At 46.4% G+C, this 23,449-nt stretch overlaps 1 protein-coding gene, 1 long non-coding RNA gene and 2 other non-coding genes across 6 annotated transcripts in view; 3 read left to right on the top strand and 1 right to left on the bottom strand.

The window, feature by feature from the left end:
• Atg16l1 (autophagy related 16 like 1) overlaps positions 1 to 14,141 on the top strand; it is a 34,736-nt gene extending 20,595 nt beyond the window's left edge. For all 3 annotated transcript variants that reach the window (XM_052750498.1, XM_052750497.1, XM_052750496.1), the window contains 9 exons: positions 1,002 to 1,107; positions 2,195 to 2,265; positions 4,142 to 4,213; positions 8,214 to 8,334; positions 8,669 to 8,774; positions 10,514 to 10,663; positions 10,753 to 10,800; positions 11,984 to 12,085; positions 12,757 to 14,141. In XM_052750498.1, coding sequence (XP_052606458.1) covers positions 1,002 to 1,107; positions 2,195 to 2,265; positions 4,142 to 4,213; positions 8,214 to 8,334; positions 8,669 to 8,774; positions 10,514 to 10,663; positions 10,753 to 10,800; positions 11,984 to 12,085; positions 12,757 to 12,850 — 870 coding nt within the window. In that variant the 3' untranslated portion in view covers positions 12,851 to 14,141. The remainder of the gene's footprint in view (positions 1 to 1,001; positions 1,108 to 2,194; positions 2,266 to 4,141; positions 4,214 to 8,213; positions 8,335 to 8,668; positions 8,775 to 10,513; positions 10,664 to 10,752; positions 10,801 to 11,983; positions 12,086 to 12,756) is intronic.
• On the top strand, positions 6,895 to 7,158 carry LOC128118094 (small Cajal body-specific RNA 6). Its single transcript, XR_008221013.1, has one exon. It is a non-coding gene; the product is annotated as a small Cajal body-specific RNA 6 (non-coding RNA).
• Positions 10,862 to 10,968, top strand: LOC128118061 (U6 spliceosomal RNA). Its single transcript, XR_008220986.1, has one exon. It is a non-coding gene; the product is annotated as a U6 spliceosomal RNA (small nuclear RNA).
• Positions 13,151 to 23,396, bottom strand: LOC128117933 (uncharacterized). Its single transcript, XR_008220952.1, has 2 exons — positions 13,760 to 23,396; positions 13,151 to 13,703 (listed from the first exon to the last, which is right to left on the bottom strand). It is a non-coding gene; the product is annotated as an uncharacterized LOC128117933 (long non-coding RNA).
• Positions 23,397 to 23,449: the final 53 nt, after the last annotated feature.

Raw genomic sequence — 23,449 nt, 5'->3', positions numbered from 1 at the left:
TGGTGCAATCCATGAGGACCTGGGTTCCTCTCCACAGACCAGTACTGAGGGGTGGGGAACAGAAAATTTCAGGGTTTTGCTGACTGCCAGCCTCGCTTCTAGTTCAGTGAGAAGTCTTGTCTAGTGTTGTACGTTACCAGGTACATAGCATTTAATATTAGTAATAAGTAATAAGAGTAAATCTAGTAAGGATCTGGCTCAGAAGAGGCAGTTTGGAGACTGGAGAGATGTCTCAGCAGTTAGTGTGCTTTGCTGCTTTTCTAGAGGATCTGAATTTGGTTCCCAACCCCCTGTATCAGTCAGACAGCTCATAACCACCTGTCACTTCACCTTCAAGGGATCTAATGCCCTCTTCTGACCCCCCCACAGGTACCCACACACATACACATACATTCATAAATAAAAATACACATTAAAGAAAATTCATTTCTCTATTTACTTTTAAGCTAGTAAAATTAAATAAGTCAGATTATAATTCTTAGGAATAAGATTAATGCAAAGGCAAAATTTAAACAATATATATTAATTTTGAGTACTTTTTTTGTGGGGGTACATCATTGAATTTCCTATCTGGCCTTGAACTTCTGGCAGTCTGTCTGCCTTCTGAGGGCTGGGATTAGAGGTGTGTGTCACCACACCCGGCTGATTTTGAATACTTTTTGTTTAAGCGAATACAAACCAAACGTGCTAGGGGACTCCTGTAACCCTTAGCTCAGGAGGCTAAGGCAAGAGGATTACAGTAGTAGTTCAGGTTTGCCTGGGCTCCACAGTGAGATAGTACTGTATTCAAATGAATGGATTCATGCCACTGCAACTGTAAGAATGAAATGAAACTAGAAACTTCGGAGACTTTGGGCACAGAGCCCACTCAGAGTTCATAATTGGGTCCAACTCTATTTAAGATTGAGTGTCTGGCCTAGGGTTAGGCAGTTGGATATGTATGTCTTAGGCTCCTGAGTGATGATAATTGGGCTTGAAGCACGGTACTTACTGTCTTGCAGGATGCACATGATGGGGAAGTCAACGCAGTGCAGTTCAGTCCAGGCTCCCGGTTACTGGCCACTGGAGGCATGGACCGGAGGGTTAAACTGTGGGAAGCATTCGGAGGTAAGAGCCCCATGTGTCCTTAGAAGGAAGCCCTGGTGACATGTGAGTGACTTTTTGCTTCATTTTGAATTACATTTTAATTTGTTTAATATATAAGTGGTAGAGTCAGGGCTCATTGAGAGCACATGACTTGAAATTCATGCTCTTTGTTTTTGAGACAGTCTCACTGTATTTGCAGGCTAGCCTGGAACTCACGGTTCTCCTGCTGTATCTTCTCCAGGGCTGAGGTCAAATCCCATGCTCTTAACATTGAAGACTTCTCTAGGCTCTAGAGTGGAGAGAAAGATGTGGGTTACTGCTGTTGATGTTCGTTTGAGCAAGAGCAGTGTATGGAACCTTTTGATTGTTGAGAAGTGTTGTGCCTATCTTCCCTGAATTGTGGTTAGCAGGAAAATGACTCAGATAAACCCCTTAGTCTTCTGAAGCCTGGGAGAATGTGATCTTTTGCTCAGAGACTTAGGTTAGGACAGATGGAAGGACTGAGGCTGTTAGAAGATAGAGCTCAGCCATAAGGAAATCTTGGCAGATGCGCTTCGTGAAGATGATGTGGAGTTGGAGGTGTAGCTCAGCAGTAGAGCACTTGCCTAGCCACTAACTAAATAGCAGCACAATTTTGTTTTCTTTGGTCAGTAAAATACTCCTGAGGAGATTAGAAGGACGAAAGTGGGGCCGAAGAAGTACTATTGGTGAAGGAGGATTGTGTGCAGGAGGGAGGTATTCATACAGAGTTGGCTGTCTTAAGTGATAGGATTATAGAGTCCAACAATTTTTTAGGCCGCAATGAAATGAAGATTCCGAAAATAGGAATTATGAAAATTAGTTAGTGGTTGATTTCAGTGAGAACTAATGTAAAGACTTGCATGTATCCCAAAGGACAACTTGGAAATATGCATATGACATTGCTGAATCTTCCTTGTTTCAGAACTGAGATTGCAGCAGAATGCCCTTGTTTTCTGTTTATCTTATCTGATTCTGCAGAGCTGCAGGAAAGCTCTTGTTTGGTGTCATGATTGACTTGCCTTGTGTTACACGGCCCCTTTTAAATGTATTTGTTAACTCTTAAGTTTTTTGATTTTATTTCATGCAGATAAATGTGAATTCAAGGGTTCCCTGACTGGCAGTAATGCAGGAATTACAAGCATTGAATTTGATAGTGCTGTAAGTACCTGATACCTATGATTTTAAGTCGTTTGTTTGTTTGTTGAGACAGGTCTCTGCAAAGACCAGGCTGGTCTGCCTGTGCCTCCTAAGTGTGCAACACCATGCTCGGCCAATATTAGAGATTTTTTAAAAATAATTTAAGGTATCTGATTCTTGAAATTAAAAACGAAAACAACATGGGAGGAAGAGTCAGGTAGATCTTCGTGAGTTCAAAGCCAGACTGGTATACAGAGCTAGTTCCAGGACAGCCAGGGTTACACAGAGAAACCTTATCTCCAAAAAAAAAAAAAAAAAACCCACAAGACTTCTGTTCTCTGCGATTTGAATCCAGTCCACACTGGGGAGGGTTAGAAGTAGATCAGAGACCAACCAACTCTCACCACTTCAATCTGTTTCATAGCCCAATGTCGTTTGTTTAGATGCATGTTCCTAGGGGTCAGGGTGGTGGCTTCTCTCAAGGAATTTCCCTTTAAAAGACCCAGGCCAGCAAGGTGGCTCGTGTTAGATCCCTGGGATCCCTGTGGTGGAAATAGAGAACTGACTCCTCAATGTTTTCCTCTCTCTCTCTCTCTCTCTCTCTCTCTCTCTCTCTCTCTCTCACACACACACACACACACACACACACACCATACATACATACATACAATTTGTTTGTTTGGTTTTGGTTTTGGTTTTCGAGACAGGGTTTCTCTGTGTAGCCCTAGCCCTCCTGGAAATCACTCTGTAGACCAGGCTGGCCTCGAACTCAGAGATCTGCCTGCCTCTGCCTCCGCCTCCCAAGTGTTGGGATTAAAGGCGTGCGCCACCACTGCTCAGCTTGAATTTTTAAGGGAATGGCAAGAAAGCATTGAGTTGCAGGTCTTTATATTAAGGTAATACACCTCTGGGGTGGCTTAGGGACCAAAGTAAGCCATTTGAGGCAGACCTCGAGGTCATATGCAAAGGGTGGCATTGCAGCAGAGGAAGCAGAGAGAAGAGCTGGGGCAGGGCTGGTCCGGAGGCTGGTGAGTAATGGTAGCATCCCCATTGCTCAAGAATACTCACGATGTGATGGAACCTTTTCTGTTTTCTAATAGCCTGTGTTTCCTGAATTTTGTTGCCCTCCTGGGGAAGGTGCTAACCACATCTGCCTCTTCACAGAGCTGAGAACCTTCTCTTAAAGGATGGGCACTGACTAGGTGTTAGTCATCTTTATGCCTCAAGCAGTGGTGCCAGGATACTGGGGGAAAATAAGGAAATAAGAATGGCTAGTTGTGTGGGAGTCAGAATATATGTGATGTCAAAATGTTTAAATAACCATAAAGCCATTCTGAGAGTCTTGAGAGGTTTCTTGGCAATTTTGGGGATCAAACCCAGGTACTTGGGCGTGCTATACAAGTGCCTTACCATTGAGCTACATCTCAGTTCCTGAGAGGTTTGACAAACAGATTCAGAATAAAAATGCGGGTCTGAAATGGCCCACAAAAGCCCAGTGTTGCAGAAGTGGTGAAAGCCCGGAGGAAGGGGCAGGACGGGGAAGATGGGCAGCCTTGAAGGGAGGAGGTGAGTGAGGCGGCTTTCTGGTTTGCTCAGGGTTGGAAGGAAGTCCCGTTTATTGTTAAGGACTTGGGTGAAGGGAACAGCGAGTGGGCGAGACCGAGCTCTACTTTGAGCTTGAGATGTCTATCGTACTCTTGTAAGGTCAAGTGAATCCAGGAAGAAGGACTTGACTTCAAAGACTAGGTGGGGGTAGTTATAAACACATTGACAATATAGGTTGTGTCTAGCTTAGAGGTGTAGTTGAAATATCTGAATTCCTTCTTGGACCTGCTAACTGGGGAATTTTTATATGTGAACTGAATTTTGCTAAACGTTTTTCTTTTTATTCTTGTAGGGAGCTTACCTCTTAGCAGCTTCAAATGATTTTGCAAGCCGAATCTGGACTGTGGATGATTCTCGATTAAGGGTAAGACCCAGTATGAGAAAGCTAGCATAATCTTCTAATTGCATGTGTTGATCAGTGTGTGAAATATTAAAAAAAAAAAACCTGGCAGGTGTTTATAAATATATACATACATACATACATACATATGTATGTATGTATGTATGTATGTATTTGTTTTGTTTTTGTTTTTCGAGATAGGGTTTCTCTGTGTAGCCCTGGCTATCTTGGAACTCACTCTGTAGACCAGGCTGGCCTTGAACTCAGAGATACACCTGCTTCTGCCTCCCGAGTGCTGGGTTTAAAGGCCTGTGCATTGTGGTTTGTAAGAGCCCTAAGCCCTGAAAATTACCTCCTAGTTGGGACTTGGGACTACAGAAATACATGGATGTACTTACACAGATGGGAAGCTGGGAACAGGAGATAGGTGCAGAGGAAGGAGAAGGATGGCGTCAGCTCGTGAGGAAGTGTGCATCTGAGCCCAGTTTGATACCCAGGACAGTGCTCAGAACAGGGTGGTTCTGAGAGTTCAGTAACTGCTGGAGAGAAGTTCTCACGTACTCTTACTGGCGTTGGTGGGACATTCTAAGTGGTTGCATTCGTGTCGGCCCACACAAAGAATGACGTGGTGTTAAAGTGAATATTTGAGCTCTGCAGAGGGAGTCGGTTACATTAGAGTGGTCTTTACAGGTATTTTGGTGGTCTTATTGAATGCTATGAGGATGAAGCTAGAAGGTTCTTCAGAAGCAGATTAACTTACCACTTCAGCTTTTCACTTTCCTGGAATTACTATTTAGACAGGACCTTGAGGGTAATAATTCCTGATTCTCAGTTGAAGGAGAAATCCATTCTGAACATGTCAAACAAGAGCCCAGAAAGATGGCAGATACGTACTGTGAGTGGTGAAGAGTCAGCCTTGTGTTTTTTGAAGGGAGGGCTGCAGCAAGGGGCTGCTGCAGCATTTGTCTGTGCAAACATCCCACACATTTTCAGGTGTTGCACCACAGCTTTGCATTCTAAACATGGAAAAGGTGCCCGGCCAATGCTGCTTCTGAGTGCACAATGATTCACCTGTGGTCAGCTGTCAGTTGTTTAACTGTTCATCTTTTTTGGTCTTCTTTTTTGTTTTTGAAGTTGTGTGCCTGTATCTGTGTGGGTATGTGCACATGAGAACGGGTCTGTGGAGCCTAGTGGTATCACAGGAAGATGTGAGCCACCAGTGCCCAAGGGCCTGCACACATACACACACCTTTTTATTATTTGATCGGAATTTTCCCTACGTAACGTTGACTCTGGCGTGGAACTCGTAGAATCCAGATTGGCCTCTGCTTTGCAACAGTCCTCCTGCCTCTTCCTCCCTGGTGCTGTGATAGGACACCATGCCCAACTCTGTTCATCTGTTATTGGGTATTTAAGATTGAGTGAATGCTTCCAGGAGTTAGTTTGCTTAAAGAGAAAGCATTGTGTGTGTGTGTGTGTGTGTGTGTGTGTGTGTGTTGGATGTAGTGCCGAGCTGTGACTCTTTTTAATTATCTGGGAACTCAGATGAGAGAGGTAGATAAGACAGATTCAGATAGGGGTGAAAGGTCACACAGTTAAATAATGTGGTTAGAATTTGAATTGAGACCTATGCTTCTAGACTGAGATGTAACAGTGCTGACGAACTATGGAAGAGGGACCTGCAGGTTTCTTTATACTGGACCCTGGGAGGAAAAAAGGAAGCATTTGAGGCAATATGAATTAGGGGTTGGTGTTTTTGTCATTGGTAAAGAAAAATTATAGATAAATGGGGAGCACCCTCCTCAAATCCGGATGAGGCAGCTGGAGAAGTAGACCTAGAAGATGGAGATCAGATCTGGGATTGTTTCCAGTTCCCTGAGCTGAAGCACTGAGACCTAGCCAGTGGGCCACTCATGTGGATGAGGTGGGTGCTGGTGATATCATCCGTGGGCTGGCCTGCAGCAGCATTTGATAGACTAGCTTTGATAGGTAGCTGTGAGAGCTTTGGTCTGCTTGTAGCTGTGTCTTGTCCGTGGGTAAATGGAAGATGTGGAGGCCTTTTTTCTATGACTTTTTTGTACCTGAAGAGCTCAGGCAGCTCCTCCTAGGTTCCGGAAATGACGGGGTGGGGGAGTATACTTGTAAAAAATGATTCTAGTCAGGTGTGGTTGTGCATACCTTTAATCCTGTCTGGTCAGCATAGTGAACTCTAGGACAGCCAAGGTTACATAGTGAGTATCTGTCTTTAATTTTTAAAAAATGGCCCCTGCGAAGCCAGAGATAGCTCAGCAAATATTGTGCTTACCATACAAGCCTGATGATTTGAGTTTGATCCCTGGGACCTTGTAAAGGGAGGAGAGGACTGACTCCACTTGACATTCACACACATAATTAATAATAATATATAAAAATCAGAAGGGCTGAAGAGATGCCTCAGCAGTTGAATGCCAAAGTGCTCTTTCAAAAGACCAGAGTTCCATTCACAGCTACCTGTGGCATCAACTCTAAGGGATCCAGTGCCTCAACCTCCTGGAAGCTGTAGTGGTGTACACACAAAAAAAGTAAACTTTTAAAAATAAGTAAAAATAAAAAGCCAGGTGTGTTGGCACATGCCTTTAATCCCAGTACTCAGAAGGTAGCCTTGTCTACATAGTGAGATCTTGTCTCAAAAAAATAAAAACAAACAAAAAACTACCTTGAAAAGAGGTCAATGATGAACAGTAAAAGGTCTGACTTCCGAGGTCACTTACCAGCATCCTGCATCCCCAGCTGCTTGCCTCTTTCCCATCATGCTCTAGTAGTGCTGTCGTGGGCAAAACAGTAGCTGACATGCAGTGATGTCTCCATTCTGTGTTCCCTGACAAGCCCAGGGAAGACACTGGTTGGCATCCAACAGCTTAGTCTCAAAGGGATTTGATTGTTGGGAGTGCTGGTATCCTTGGCTATGATCTGACTTTCAAGCTGAGACCTCTTATTTTAAATGTCCCATGTCTTCTAATTATCTATATGGAATTCTGATGTTTCTTTTTGTAAATTATGCCTGCAGTGGACCTGTCCTCACTTTAAGTATAGGACTGACTTCAATAATTTGAGCCAGACTTGGTGGTACACCTATTAATCCCAGACCTAGAGGAGTGGAGATGGAGATTTTCAAAGCATCCTCTATTTGCTTTCTGTTCCCTGTTTTTCGAGTTTCAAAGAGTTTATGAAGTTTGGTACTGTGTATTTCTCTTTAGTAGGAGATCCCCGCTGCTCCAGTGCTGGGGTCCAGAGCCTCGTATGTGCTAGACAAGTGCTCTGCCATTGAGCTATATCCCCAAGTCTTACTATGTTGCCCAGGCTGATTGTGAGTTTACAGATTCCAGGAATCCAAGTACTGGGATTATGTATGCAACACCGTGTCTGTCTTTATCTTTGTGGCCTTGATCTCTGTGTTTGGTATTCAACTTTCTGCCAATGTTGGGAGAGATGTAATAAGGGAGGACAGAACGCTTAACATCAACATCTCGAGCTCAGGTTTCAGAAGTTTAGCCCATGGTTGCTTGGGCCTGTGGTGGCACAGTACATAGTGTGGCTGATGAACCTGTTTGCCTCGTGAGAGTTAAAGAGCAAAGGAAGAGTCCAGGGGCCCCAGTCTTTCGGGGGAGCGTGTGCTCAGTGTGTAATCTTCCCACTGGGCCACAGACTAAAGAGACCAAGCCTCAACACGTCAGTCCAAGATCAAACCAAGCAACGCCTCATCTCTAGGCAGCACCAGAAATAATTTCTGGAAGATTCTGAAAGCTAGTCCTCAGGTCATAAATGGGGTGCCTAGTAGAAAGTGCTTCAGATGAAAACATGCAGCTTCTTTGATTGAGGCTGAGTTAGGTAAAGTGTTCCCCATATGCCAAATTTCTTTCCTCTCTTCTGATTACTTTGAGGGTGTCTGGCAGGATTTCAGGGCTCTTTGAGACTGGCTCTGGAGCTCCTCTGGGAGGGCAGTGTGTCATCCCAAGGCTCACCTTGGCTGTGTCCTCTCTCCTAGCACACACTCACAGGCCACAGTGGGAAAGTGCTCTCTGCCAAGTTCCTGCTGGACAATGCTCGGATAGTCTCAGGAAGTCACGACCGGACCCTCAAACTCTGGGATCTCCGCAGCAAAGTCTGTGAGGAAATTCAGTCTCTCTCTCTCTCTCTCTCTCTCTCTCTCTCTCTCTCTCTCTCTCTCTCTCTCTCTCTCTCTTCATATAGATATTAGCGGTGAGGTGATGTGCCACATCAGAACTTGCATTTTGTGTAATCAGTCTGAACCCCAGATTTATTTCAGTCTTAGGGACACTGGGGTAAGGAGGGTCATTTCTGCTTGGTCTCATTTCGGTTTGTAATTCGGGGGTGTTCTGTGTTCAGGAGTGTAGCCATATTATATGTGTATATAGCCATATTATATATGTATATAGCCACATGGTTGTCTTTGATTGATGATGTTTGGCTTTCTTTCAGGCATAAAGACAGTATTTGCAGGTTCCAGCTGCAATGACATTGTTTGCACTGAGCAATGTGTAATGAGTGGACATTTTGACAAGAAAATTCGCTTCTGGGATATAAGGTATGACGCCTAGGAGCTTGGTGTGGAGGCTGATGAAAGTACATTTAAAGAGCTGTGAGCATGCTTTGTGTGTAGGTGTGTTCTCATACTCCAGGACGGGCAGAGCTCCAGGACACCTGGGTCTGAACTGTGCTGTTCTTTACACACAACAGCCATCATTTGTTGTACATGAACTATGTACCAGATGTTCTTCCAGCTGTAAGATAAGCAAGAGATGAGAAGATACTCATTCCTACCTTTAGGCAAATTAAGTTGAAACAGGGAAGACAGAACACAGGGCAGTGAACATTTTGCTGTAGTGAAGACTGGCCTTTTTCGTGGTGATGGGAATGGACTTTATACGACAGAAAGCCATTAAAAGGCATGCCCAACTAGAACAGCCTGCTGTAGCTGACATGTAGCATGCCTCAGAGGGCACATGCCAATGAGATAGCAGGGTGAGTGGGCAATCAGATGTCCTGAGTGTGGATGATAAGAGAAAAAAGTGATGGCACTGACTCTCAGATCTGCTCGGTGACTTGTTCTGTCTTCAGAGAGCAGGTTAGGGCACATTGAAAGCAGTGTTGATGAGGACCTGAATTCATGGCAACAGGGCATAGATAGGGACATGCTAGGAGGTTCCCATTGCTGGGCAAGGTTAGGAGGAGGAGATCTGTCAGGACCAAAAGAAGTCCGGTGAGGTGAAGCCCTGAGCTGCTTGCTGAGGACAGAGGCGGCTGGTAATTAGATTGAATAGAGAGGCCACAGTTCAGGTAGGGGACTTGTGAGTGTGGAGAAAGAGGTGAGAATGTATGGCTCTGGATAGACTTTGAAATGCAGAGTGCCCACAAGGACGTCATTGTGAAGCTTGTGACTCCTAGACCCTACTTCAAGCTGTATTTTATCTTTTTCCACCCCCCAAATCTGAAGTTTGAACTTAAAACATGGAATTTTAGAATCTCACTGGATATTACAAGTCTCCTAGCTAATCCTTAATTTGTCGATAAAATGACCCACATACCAGAGAACTGGAGTAGTAGTCTATAGCTGTATATATAATAACAAGACAGACTTCTGCTCAGTTAAGACCGCAAATAAGTTCATTGGAAACCTTCAGCAAAACCATTGAGAGTGCCCCCGTTGGACCCTGTCTAGTGGTGGCCTATTAGCTGACTGACTGCTGTGGATTGAGTGTGTAAGAGAACTGGGGAAGCAGTAGATGCACAGAGTGACACCTGTCCCCTGGGGTCATCCAGTCCCATGTCTGAAGCAGCCACGGTGAAACTACCTGAGCATGTCAGGGTCTGTGGGCTCCTCAGACCCACCTAAGCCGCTTCTATCCAGCCTTATGTAAAAGCTGAAAGTGACATCGTAGAAACTGTGCTACTCTGCAGCTTGGGGGCACACCGTGGCGGGACACATGCTTGCCATGCTCACGAGGCCTCCGACTCAGTCTGCAATGCTAACAGCAGTCACCCTGGCTCACTCTTGCTTATCGGGGGTTCTGTTGGTAGTTGTCCTGTTATTCTAAAAACGGGCAAGAAAATTTCTAACCAGTCCCGCAGTTCTGGTACTCAGCATTCCTGTAGGCTCTTTTGTGGGGAAAGTTTTATAAGTAGTAGTGAGGCCAGAGGCATGCTTACTGCTCTTGAAGACAGTTGGATCTAGCTGGGTAGCATCATTTTTTGTTCAGTGACAACAGCCTAGTCAAATTGGGTGTGGTCCACTTGCCTTAGGTCTCAGGCTTCTGTCTCCTTTAGATCAGAGAGTGTGGTCCGAGAGATGGAGCTGTTGGGGAAGATCACTGCTCTGGACTTAAACCCTGAGAGAACTGAGCTCCTGAGCTGTTCCCGTGATGACCTGCTGAAAGTCATTGACCTCCGGACAAATGCTGTCAAGCAGACATTCAGGTACTGGGCCTGGCCTGGCCTGGCCTGCTTCTGGCCTGCCGGGTGAGTGCAGTGTGGGTACTAGCTGATCTGTCTGCTGTTCGTTTCAGCGCTCCTGGGTTCAAATGTGGCTCTGACTGGACCCGAGTTGTCTTCAGGTTAGTAGCCATGTCCTTCCCCCTGCTTGGTTTATCTCAGAGGTTAAAACTAGACATTTTCATGCTCGCTTCGGCAGCACATAGACTAACATTGGAATGATACAGAGAAGATTAGCATGGCCCCTGCGCAAGGATGACATGCAAATTCGTGAAGCGTTCCATATTTTAAAAAAACAAAAAAAAAAAACTAGTCATTTTCCTTTAAGGGAAGTAAAGCACAATCCTTAAAGTACTTAAAGGAAAGTACAGGAGTGAGTCTGAGGGGCATCTGGTGGTCCTGCTAGGATTTAAAAAAAAAACAAAAACAAAAACGGTGTTACTTTCATGATTGTGAGCGTGGTTGGCAGATAATTGGTTCTGAGTGAGCTGCCACATTCCCCTTTTCATCTGCCCACTTCCCAGACTTGGCACAGTTTCAGGGAACAGTGGAAAGGCTTGGCCTCCCTGGAGTGGAGCAGTACAGTCGAAGGTGATCAGTGTCCCTCTCCTCACTTTGCCTTCTGTGTACCATACTTTTCTTAAGTGTATTCTGGGGTTGGCTCTCATAATAGGGAAAAGTGTCTATTCCATGTGGAGTGTGTGTGGGCTCCCGAGCTTATGCACACATGCAGAGACCAGGGGAGGACATCTAGTGTCCTGCTCTACCATTCCACTCTATTCCCCTGAGACAGTCTTTCACTGACCCTAGAGCTGGGCTGACAACCTGCAAGCCCCAGAAATCCTGTCTCTTCCAGCAGCAGCGCTGGGGTTACAGGTACAAACGTGCACACACACACTTTTTTAACATGGGTTTTGGAGATTCAAACTTGGATCCCCGGGTTGCAGTAAACACTCTGACCCATTAAGCCATCTCCCCAGCCTACGTCTCAACAGTTCATGGTTTCCCCTGCCTACTCTCTAAACCATGCAACAAGTCTGTTCATGGGTGGAAACCTTAAGCTGTTTGGAGGTTGGATTTGGGCTCTTCTGTGTGTTGCTTAAGTCTGGTAGGTAGGTAGGGATGGGGAGCCTGAAGATGCAATCTGGCACTGCTCTTCAGTAGCCGGGCGGCTGAAAGAGCAAAGGGAACACATTGGGCTGCCGTGCTCATGGCTAACACATGACCTGCATCTGTGAGCACGGGAGTGGTCGGTCACGTGAGGTCAAAGCTCTACAGCTTTTGCTCTCCTGTTGTCTTCTCTAGCCCTGATGGCAGTTACGTGGCAGCAGGCTCAGCTGAGGGTTCTCTTTATGTCTGGAGTGTGCTCACAGGGAAAGTGGAGAAGGTTCTTTCAAAACAGCACAGGTAAGATGGGCCCCATCAGTACGTGTACTCAGGCCCACATCCCAAGCAGAGCCTGTGATTTCATCCCAGGGGTTATGTCATATCTGGTTGGGTGTGAACCTCTGAGCCTCTTGAGGGCAGTCCCCTCTCATTTGCAGGGCTGACTGACCAAGGTTAGTGGGGCCAGGCTGCACCACTCAACAGTCTAGCAGACCACAGTGATTGAGGTGCAGCGGGTAGAATCTTCATCCTTTTTCCTACTCCGTCCTCCTTTCCTTGACTCCCACATCTGTCAGTAACTTCACAGTTGTAAACACTCGTTTTTACATGCCTTCCTCACCTACCAGATTAGTAGCCTTGGGCCCTTGTTACTTATTCTTTGCCCAAAGCTTCCTGCCCACTAGAACAGAGGCCCTGGCTTCCTGTGGGTCAGCGGCCTCTCCTGATGACCTTGTGGGTTGTGCAGCTTTGTGGTGTGTTGTCTCCCTGCTTCACTCAGAGCTGTTCTTGGGGTGAGCAGATAAGGCCTGGTTGCTAAAGGAGACGATGTCTTCTGTCTGGTCCAGTGCTGCTTACTGGAATAATGCAGCTCTCTTAGCCTGAGTCCCTGCTGTGAGTGGTGGGCCTGTGTTTCCCACGTGCCTGGGCCTGGTGTCTAGCTGACTGAAATCTCTTCTGATTGATCCTTAAAGCTCCTCCATAAATGCGGTGGCATGGGCCCCCTCGGGCTTGCATGTTGTCAGTGTGGACAAAGGAAGCAAAGCTGTGTTGTGGGCACAACCTTGATGCAGCCCTCAGGAGCAGCGCGGGATCTGCACAGCCCTGTCTCGGAGGGTGATGTGTCCTCCCAGAGAAGAGCTGGAGCCATGTGGTGCCGTGGCTTTCCTGAGAACCGACTTAAGGTCTCTAAGGCCTCGAAGAACCAACACTGAATCAAACTGACTCTGCAGGTCCCTAGCAGAAGTTTGGGTTCTTGTCTGCATTTGGATGGGAAACACTACTAACTCTGACCTTCCATACCTCATGGGGAGCACAGGGTCCCTGCTGGGTCTCCCCACTGGACACAGTGCCAAGGACAGCCCCACACACTGGGTATTGGGTCCTCTGTGCTTTTCCTATCTTTCCAAAGTCGACTGTGGCCTGATGCACACCCCCTTCTGGGGTCACTTACCCAGGGGACTCACTTGTAGGCATTGGGTCAGTGGAAACCAAATGCAAGGCCTGTCCTCATGTGACAAAGGATGGGTGGAGCTGTTTTCAGGGCTGGAGGTGTGGTCTGGTCTCATTGCTAAAACCTCTTGCGTTCTTTGGCTGGCCTTCACAACTCCTGGCTCCCTTCCTGCCAACATTTCCACATAGCTTTGTGTGTATGTGTGAGAGAGGGAGAGTGGAAAGGACCTGTGCCAACCTTTTCCTGTCAGGTAGATTTGCAGCAGGTGAGAAACTTCGTCATCCTGCATCACTGCAGCCACACAGCAGGGGTCTGAGTGCTCACCTGGGCGTTTCTGCTGAAGCCGGGAGTGCTGAGTCCTGTGCCGCCACTGTGCCGTTCCTGCCGTGTGGCCTTAGTGTTGGGCGCAAGCAGCCTGTCTAGGACTGGTTATGATGAAGGCTGGAAAGCGCTGTCCCTACCGCTCACCTGTGCACATGTCTGAGCTGTGGCTGGGTGGCTGGGGCGCTGTCCCTACCGCTCACCTGTGCGCACGTCTGAGCTGTGGCTGGGTGGCTGGGGCGCTGTCCCTACCGCTCACCTGTGCGCACGCACGTCTGAGCTGTGGCTGGGTGGCTGAAGCCCCGTGTGTTTGTCACATTTACTTTGCACTTTACTTTTGCCTCCACACTAGTTCTCTGGACAGGAGGGACAGGAGTGCTGGAGCTGGGGAACAGGGATGGCAGTCTTTCTTCTGACGTCTCCCTGCTTGCAGCTCACCTGTTGGTTTGCTGCCAGAGAGCTTGTGTTGATGGAAGTTGAAATTCGCTGGCAGGGCACATCTTTTATTTATTTAATTATGTGTCCCAACAGAACTTGATTGTCAATAAAGAAAAAAAATGTGTTATATACTTTTCAAACTCCTTACATCTTGGTTGCATTTTGTATTTGGTTGTTTGTTTTCTTCTTTTATGTCCTTAAGTAAGGAGGAAAGGAACTGATTTTTTGATACCTGCTCATTTAGGAGATTCGGTCTTGCTTTGTGTGTAGATCCTCTTGCCTCCTAGTGGGTGGGGTAACAAGGCTGCACAGCCTTGCCCAGCGGGTATTTAGTATTTCCGGTAACGGTTTTCCTGGTGTTGGTCATTCTCAGCATGTCACCCATCCCCGTCAATCATCACTCCCATAAACACTGCACTCCAGCTCTGTGTCTGTGCAAGTCTGAGTACAGGATGTGTCTGCAGATCCCTCCCACCCTCCACCCCACCTGGGCATTGCTGTGGACTGATACCCTGCGTCCACTGAAGAGGTAAGTTGGGGGTGCAGAAACTGTGCCAGACGTCAGCTGTCCTTGTAAGGGAGAGGGAGCGTCAGGTGAACATCAGTCACTTCAGTCACCCTGCTTTTGAACTTGCAGCAGAACTGCTCTTGACTTAGTTCATGCCCCTCCCCAGTATCTGGTCCTCTTTAACTGCCAGTGCTGACTGAGCACTGGTGTGGTCTGCACCCCTGCAGGTCTGCACCTTTCTCTGCCTGCAGGTGGAGTCCTCGCATCACTGGGTTTCTAGTCTGGTCTTCACATGGTGTCTTCTTGTTCTCGGCTGTTTCTCTTATGCAGTCTCAAGGAGGAACAGGCCGACTTCCTCCTCTAACCTGTTCAGTCTGTTTCATGTTACTTGTATGTAACATGATATTTTAGTTAACAGCTTTATATTCACTAGGTCATTGCCCAGTACGATATTATAAATCAGGTTAAAGGCTTGATTCCTTAAGTACACTCTGGGTGCACTGCTCCCCCCACCCCCCATAGGGTCTCACTGTGTAGCCTTGACTGGCCTGGAACTCCCAGAGATCCTCCTACCTGTGTAGTGCTGGGGTTAAAGAGGAACGCCACCATTTCTGACCCTTATACACTGCTTTATATCATATATCCTGGACACTGGGGAACTGGGCATTTTGTGGACACTGCAGTAAATGTATGGAGGAGAGGGCAGGGCAGCCCAGTTCCCAAGGATAGTTTGGCTGGGAAACAAGATTGCCGTGATTCCAGGCATACAGAACACCCACGTGTCTTTGTGTGTCTGCCCACCTGGGTTCTGTCAGACTCACGGTTTGAAGCCTGTGTGGACTATATTAAGAGGGGAGGAGCGATGACCTGCCAGATTGTACTTCTACTTTATTTAACCACCATTTTCGTTTCTACAAGGTGTCCTAAGTAGGAATAAGAGGAGTTCTTAGTTCTCAGATTTAGTCATCTGAATTATATTTTATTTTATTATAAAAATGGGAGGAAGTTTCACAGCTGAGTTCTGACCAGCTTTCTGACCTCAGATGGGCGCATTTGTGTGAAGACTGCCTGCCATTCTAGGTCCATATGGGGGGAGGCATGCAAGATGAGTCAGCTATGATGTCGTCTGTATCCTATTTCAGTAATATTGACAGTGGATCCCAATTTTCATCCATCAACTTAAATCTCAAATGAAGTGAAGGATCCTCAAACTTGAGTTTCTGTAGAAGTGCCTGAGTATGTGTGCCAGTGAGAGGTCACACTGGTCTGTTGACTCCCTTGCTTCAGCAGACTGCTGCTCTGATCTCACATAGTATTTTAAAGTGGACAATTTTGTGATCCTTTATAGATTTATGATGTATAGTCACCAGCTCATAACACCAACAAAGGCACTGGTTGTCTTTCAAATTAAGATCTATAAGTAGCAGATCAATCCAAAGAAAAGTGGACACTTTCTTCTTAAGTAGAGACCACTGCAGAAAACCAGTCAATCAAAATGCAGAGTTGTGGACCCAGTCCCAGTGGATACCTGTACAGAACATTTTCCACACCTAAAGCTCAGGGAACGTTGATGAAGAGGGACAGAAAGATGGTAAGAAGCAGAGGGGCTTGCTGTGAGACTGTTCCTCGTCACATCAGAAGCTATACATGAAGTCTCACCAACATGACCACCCAGATGTGAGGACCCAAGGGGGACACCAACATACACACCAAGTAACGGGGGCGGGGTGGGGGAGGACGACGACAGCTCACGAGGCCTCAGTCCTACACAGCTATAGTCAGCCGGGTAAAGCTGGGAGTGGGAGAGGTGGTCTTCCAGGGAAGAGCACACTGACGCCAGTGCCAAACAGTCAGCCGGGAAAATAGACATACTAGTAACATTCAGCACAAATTTGCACAAATGCCAAGTTCACAGATCCTGGACTCCATCCATGGGGTGGTGGAAGGACACAGTTCTTTAGTAGTGGTTTCACTATTCCGGAGACCCCATTGTCATTGGGGTTCAGTGAGCATTACAGAGCCTAAGGAAGCACCCAGGTATGTATCAACCTCCAGGGTAGGAGGAGAAGAGTAAGTCTGAGAGCCCTGCCTAACCCTATACTGAGCATTTTTTCAAGGGACTTGTCTACACATTCCACAGGTTTCTTCACCCCACCACAAAATGGTCAGGTAGTGATGTTGCCTTATACAAATGGAGAAAAGGAAATCACAGGGCGACTGAGCAGCTTTCTCATGGATACAGGGACTCAACAGTGGACTACAGAACTGAGGGCCACCTCTGGAGCTACCCATCTCCCACTGCACACATCTGGAGCCCCAGTAACATTGGATCCCAGAGTGGTGAAGGGATTCCAGTGCCCTTGGGAAGTAAGCATCCTTATGCTTATCAGAGAAATTTGCATGGAACTTGAAGCAATGGAGAGAAGTAGAGGGAACGTCAGTGTCATTCCATCAGCCCTCCCACGCCTAAGCTGTAGAGGCACATGCCTGTAAGCCTAGTATTTGGAAGGCTGAGGCTGGAGAATCCAGAATCCAGAGTTCAAAACTAGTCTAGGCTGCAGGATGAGATAAAAAGTGAGTTATTGATTTCCCAACCTTGGAAATAACTTACTGGGAATGTTACATAAGAGATCCAAATAAAGGCTGGAATGTGGACCTTAGTTTTTTGTTTGTAAAGTCTTACTACCTTGAGAGTTGTGAACTAAAAAAAAAAAAAAATTGTGAACTATAATTATGTTTACAATTAAGTATTAGGCAGCCCTCTGTTCTATAGAATTAACTAATGTAGGAGTTGGAGTGATAGCTTAGATTTTTTTCAGTGTTTTATGTGTTTGAGTGTTTTGCCTGCATGCATGTCTGTACACCACTTAAATGCCTGGTACCTTTGGAGGCCAGAAAAGGGTGTCAGATCACTGGAACTGGAGTTAAATACAGCTGTGAACCTCTGTGTGGCCTGTGTGCACTGGCAATGCAACCTGGGTCCTCTGAAGAGCAGCCAATGCTCTGAACCACTGAGTCATCCCTCCTGCCCCAGGCGATGGCTTTTAAAAGCTCCTGTTCCTGACACTCTTCAGAAATGGCAGCTACTTCAGACTTCCCTGTGTTTGTTTCATAAAGCTCTGGCAATGAGGACATGCCGTTTCATTTGCAATTGATGTTTAGTACAGTGCCTGTTTTCCTCCAGCGAGTGCCCTTAAGATGACAAGCATAAGCCTCTTGGCTGACAGTGCCCATAGCGCTGCCCCTCCCCCACGAGCCCTGACTGTCCTTAGTGTTTAGAGTTGAAACACAGGGCTTGGAGCCTCATCTCCCTGTGGGTGACTCCAGAGAAAGGTGTCCTGTATGAACAGGACTTCCTGGACTGGGAATTCAGGCCAGTCAACTTCAAGAACAAACCTAGAGGGAAGGTGCAAAGGAGTTTGTGTGTCTGTGTGTGTACACCTTTGGAGGGTGTTAGATACTCTGGAGCTGGAGTTAAAGGTAGTTGTGAGCAAAGGTGCGTGTGTGTGTGTGTGTGTGTGTGTGTGTGTGTGTACACCTGTGGAAGGTATTGGATTCCCTGGAACTGGCGTTAAAGGTGGTTGTGAGCCACCCAGTGTGGGTACTGGAAACCGAACTCGGGTTCTCTGGTAGAGCAGCAAGTGCTTTAACTTGGAGCCATTCTAGCCCCCTTATTTATTTTTTTTTCTTTTTCTCATGTGTATCCCAGATTGTCCTTGAACTTAAGATCCTCCTGCTTCAGCCTTCAGAATGCTGGGATTAATAACACGAGGCGTCATGCCCAGCTTTGGAGTCACCTGTTTTTCCTAAGTAAGGACTTGTCCCTGAGCACCACACTCTGCTTGTTTTATAGAGTGGGTATTTCCGTCCTTATGCTCTGGAGCCATCTTCTGGAACGTTTATGGGCTAAGTGTTCCGTGCCCACACAGCAAGCATTGCTGGGCTTGCTTGTTGGGGGTTTATTGTGCTTCTTCCAACTGTTCCCTGGGCTCTGGAGTTTCATGTAATGCACAGCTAAAGACAGGCAGATCTGCCTTTGCCCAGGGCTGGATGGTCTGTGTAAGGCTTGTCAGAAGTGGGTGCTAGATGTCACTAGATGTTACACTGAGGGTAAGCAAGTCATGTTGGTTCTGAAGCCTATCCTGTAAAGATGGGAAGAGTCACACTGAAAAATTGAGAACCTCAAAATCAGAGTAAGAGAGTCCTGTATCTGGAATACTTGGTTTTTAGGAACAAGAATGCCCTTTTTGTCCCTCATTTCTCTATCAAGAAGAGAAAAATCATCACAAACCAGAGGTTAAAAATAACATTTCCGCCGGGCAGTGGTGGTGCACGCCTTTAATCCCAGCACTCAGGAGGCAGAGGCAGGTGGATCTCTGTGAGTTCAAGGCCAGCCTGGGCTACCAAGGGAGTTCCAGGAAAGGCACAAAGCGACACAGAGAAACCCTGTCTCGAAAAACCAAAAAAAAAAAAATAATAAAAATAAGAAAAAATAACATTTCCGCCAGGCGGTGGTGGTGCACGCCTGTAATCCCAGCACTCAGGAGGCAGAGGCAGGTGGATCTCTGTGAGTTCGAGGAAACCCTGTCCCGAAAAAACCAAAAAAAATAAAAAATAAAAAAATAACATTTCTAAGCCAAGAGGGCACTGAAATCAAAGGAAGCTCCTGCCCCTCCTAAAGCCAAAGTCAAAGCGAAGGCCTTGAAAGGCAAGAAGGCAGTGCTGAGAAGTGTCCACAGTCTCAAAAAGATCTGCACGTCACCCACCTTCTGGTGGCCCAAGACCCTGTAGCTCTGGAGGCAGCCCAAATCTTGAAAAACACACCGAGGAAAAACAAGCTTGACCACTATGCCATCATCCAATTGCCCCTGACCACTGAGTCAGCCATGAAGAAGATAGAAGACAACAACATACTCATTCATTATGGATGTCAAGGCCAACAAGCACCAATCACACAGGCTGTGAAGAGACTGACATTGATGTGGCTAAAGTCAACACCCTAATAAGGCCTGATGAAGAGGAGAAGGTGTATGTTCAATTGAGTCATGATTATGATGCTCTGGATGTTGCCAGCAAAACTGGCATCATCTAAACTGAGTCCAGCTGGCTAATTCTAAATACATACTTTTTTTTCACCATTAAAAAAAAAATAGCATTTCCACATAGAAGTGTGTAGAGGTTTCTCCAGTGTGTATGAACCCAAAGCTTCTGGTTGGATCCCCAGTGAACACACATGCACATGCTTGCATGCATGTATGCACACACACAAAGTTATGGCAGGCCAGTGACTAAGATATGCTCAACTATACCCTTCCTGTGGCCTGGCACCCATGAAGCAATGGGAGGATGCAGGATTCCACAAGCAAACAACTGCAGCCAGGCAGGGCCAGAGAGTCCTGGCCATTTTTCTTCTCTTTGAGTTTGTGGAACTTTTTGATTTTTGTATGTTTAGCTTTTAATTATCCATTACTGTATGTATACATGATGTGTATATATGGGTATGCACACGTGACAGCTTATGTGGAGGTCAGAGGACAACTTTACGGAGTCAGCGCTCTCTTCCCATTTCCATGTGGATTCCGGGGATTGAACTCATGTCATTAGGATTTTGTGGCAAGTATCCTTGCCCACTGAACCATCTTGCTGGCTCTAGTCTTGGAGTGGAGTTACATGAGGGGAAGGTAGAGTCTCACTATGTAGATCACTCTGGCTTTGAACTTGTGGAAATCTTCCCATCAGCCTCTAAAGTGCTAGGATTACAGGCATGCATCATCATGCCTGGCATTATTATTTTATTATTATTAATTGAATTTATTCATTTATTTTACATCCTGATGGAAGTTTCCCCTCCCTCTTCCTCCTATTTCCTTCCCCTATCTCCCTACTTCACCCACCCGCAAATGCACTTCTCTGTTTTGTATTTGAAAAAAAAAAACTTAGATTTTTAAAAATTTGCATTGTTAGAGTGTTTTGCCTGCATGTATGTGCATGCCTGGTGCCTGCAGGCATCAGAAGAGAGGAGCAGCCCCTCCTGCAACTGCAGGTTTAGATGGCTTCGAGCAGCCTTGTGAGTGTTGGGAGTCAAACCCAGTTCTCTGCAAGTGCAAGTGCTCTTAACCACTGCCACTTCTCTCCAGAGATGACATGAGTTCAATTCCCTGTCTTTGTATTTTAAAGGGAGAAGTTAAGAGCATCCTGAGGGGCTGGAGAGATGGCTCAGTGGTTAAGAGCACTGGCTGCTCTTCCAGAGGACCTGGGCTCAATTCCTAGCACCTACATGGCAGTTCACAACTGTCTGTAACGCCAAGATCTGACACCCTCACACCAATGCACATAAAATAAAAATAAATTTTAAAAAGGAGTTTCCTGGATTCATAGCCTATTTTTGGGTTGTTGTTCGTTGGTTGGTTGGTTGTTTTGTTTTTGAGACAGAGTCTCACTATGTAGCCCTGGCTGGCCTGGAACTTACTATGTAGACCAGGCTGCCTCAGAGATCTTCCTCTGCCTTCTGAGCACTGGGATTAAAGGCATGTGCCGCCATGCTTGACTTATAACCTGTTTTAATGCTTATCTTTATTTTGTTGTGTTTTTTTTTTATGTGTCTGAATGTTTTGTGTGCATGTATGTGTATATATGCACCATGTCCATGCCTGGTGCTGGTGGAGATGAGAAGAAAGTGTCAGGTTCCCTGAAATGAGTTACAGGCGGACTGTGAACCACAATGTGGGTGCTTGGAACTGAACCCAAGTCGTCTGCAAGAGCAGCCAGTGCTCTTAACTGCTGAGCCATCTCTCTAGCCCCCCCTTTTTCGGTTTTTGATAAGGGTCTCTGCCTGTACCCCCATGTGCCAAAGCACTCGTGGAGATCAGAGCACAGATTTGGGGGCAGATTCTCCCCCTCCCACATGGGATCCAGGGATTGAACTCGGGTCATCATCAGGTTTGCATAACAAGCAACTCTACCCACTGAGCTATCTGCCAGCCTCTGTTCTGGCACTGTCTCAACCACATTCACATTTCCTCAGTTCATCCAGAATGTTCTGTGCACCCCACTTAGCCAGCTGACTATCCAGTCTGGGATCACACACATGGGTGTTGAGTCCTTAACTTTGTTGTAATTTAACACATCCCCCTTTTTGGCCAGAAGTAGGATCTAAAGACTTCATGGATTCAAGCTAATCCAAAGGGATACCTCCCATGCAGTTGGGACAGAGATCTATATACATCACCTTGTACTAGAGGGACCTCATCCCTACATCGCCTTGTCCTAGAAGGACCTCATCCCTACATTGCTTTGTCCTAGAAGGACCTCATCCCTACATTGCTTTGTCCTAGAGGGACCTCATCCCTCCATCGCCTTGTCCTAGAGGGACCTCATCCCTCCATCGCCTTGTCCTAGAGGGACCTCATCCCTCCATCGCCTTGTCCTAGAAGGATCTCATCCCTACATTGCTTTGTCCTAGAGGGACCTCATCCCTACATTGCCTTGCTGCTTAGTGGCTTAAAGGCGAAGGACTAGTCCTAAAGTTTCAAGATGGAAGTTTTACTATAATTCAGGTATGGTGAGCCAGAAGATCAGGAAATAACTTTACCATAAAGAAATTTGTCACTCAGTTCCCCAGGGGAGGGGGCATGCCATGCATGCCACACAGAACCACACTGGGACCGTGCTAGGGTTGACCAGGGAGTAAGAGGAAACCATGGCAATAATCTTGCCATTTCCATGGAAATAAGAGACAGGCCATGCAAGATCTGAAGAGCAGGGCATGTATCTAGCTGTGATTAGGGCAGAATGGGGCCTGGAGTACAACATACTTGATAAAAGGGCTAGGCATGAAGATGTAGGACTGTTCTACTAGCACTCCAGAAGGTGAGAGGCAGGAAGATCATGAGTTCAAGGACAGCCCAAGTTAGATGCGAGACCCTGTGTCAGAAAAACGAAACCAAAGGCAGCAGATGGGGAATATGGGTCTAGGTTAGGAGCACTAGGAAGCCCGGACTTTTACTGTCTGTAGGAGAAGAGCAATCTCTCTAGGGCCTGGAGTGTTCCAGCTACAGAAACTAGTTAGTGGCACAACACCTAGAATCCCAGCACTTGGGAGGCTAGTGCAGGAGTATTGCCGTGAGTTCCAGGCCAGGAAAAAAACAAAAAAACCTAAACAAGCAAACCTAAAAAGCTAGGATTAATACAACTACATTTTGTTGGATAATGTTTATCATTCCTTTTACATTTGTTAGCTGGCATTTCTGTTAAAAAACAAAAAAACAAAAACATCAGGACTAAAGAGAGAGCTCGGTGATCAGGAACACTGACTGCTCTTGCAGAGGATCTGGGTTTGATTCCCAACATTCATGTGGAGGCTCATGACTGTAACTCTGGTTCTAAGGGATCCTGTGCCCTTTTCCGGTCTCTGCAAGTACTATATACATGTGATACACAGACATGCACTACAGCACACACATACACATAAAAGAATTTTTTTTAAAGACAGTGTTGGGGCTTGAGACATGGCTTAGTGGTTAGGAGCACTCACTGCTCTTAGAAAGGACCTGGGTTCAGTTTCCAGCACCCACATGGAGGTTCACAACCATCTGTAATTCCAGCCCCCAGGTACGTAAGCATGACCCGATCTCAAAGTAAATAATACAAATAGCTGCTGGGTTTTTCCCTTGGAAATTAAAAGCTTGGCCAGTTTTAGGTCAAACTAAATAAAGGGGGCAAAAAGGAGAGTGTATGGGGGACGGGATGAAATAGAATGAAATGCAGTGACGGATGTGTGAAAGCACTATCAAATCCATCACCATGGTAACTACTTCACTAAATCATGAGCTGTTACTACTGTGGTCCAGGTTCTTGACTTGCTAAGTGTGTGGAGTCCCAAGTACTCCTTTGGTTGTGTGTGTTGAAGACTGAGGAGGAGGGGGAGGGGAAGGGGGAGGAGCAGGAG

The sequence above is a fragment of the Peromyscus californicus genome, unplaced genomic scaffold (assembly GCF_007827085.1).
Source record: "Peromyscus californicus insignis strain IS unplaced genomic scaffold, ASM782708v3 Scaffold_21__1_contigs__length_65335640, whole genome shotgun sequence".
NCBI classification, from domain to species: domain Eukaryota; kingdom Metazoa; phylum Chordata; class Mammalia; order Rodentia; family Cricetidae; genus Peromyscus; species Peromyscus californicus.
Note: the sequence above shows the minus strand (reverse complement) of the source record. Positions and strands in the feature narration are given on the sequence as shown.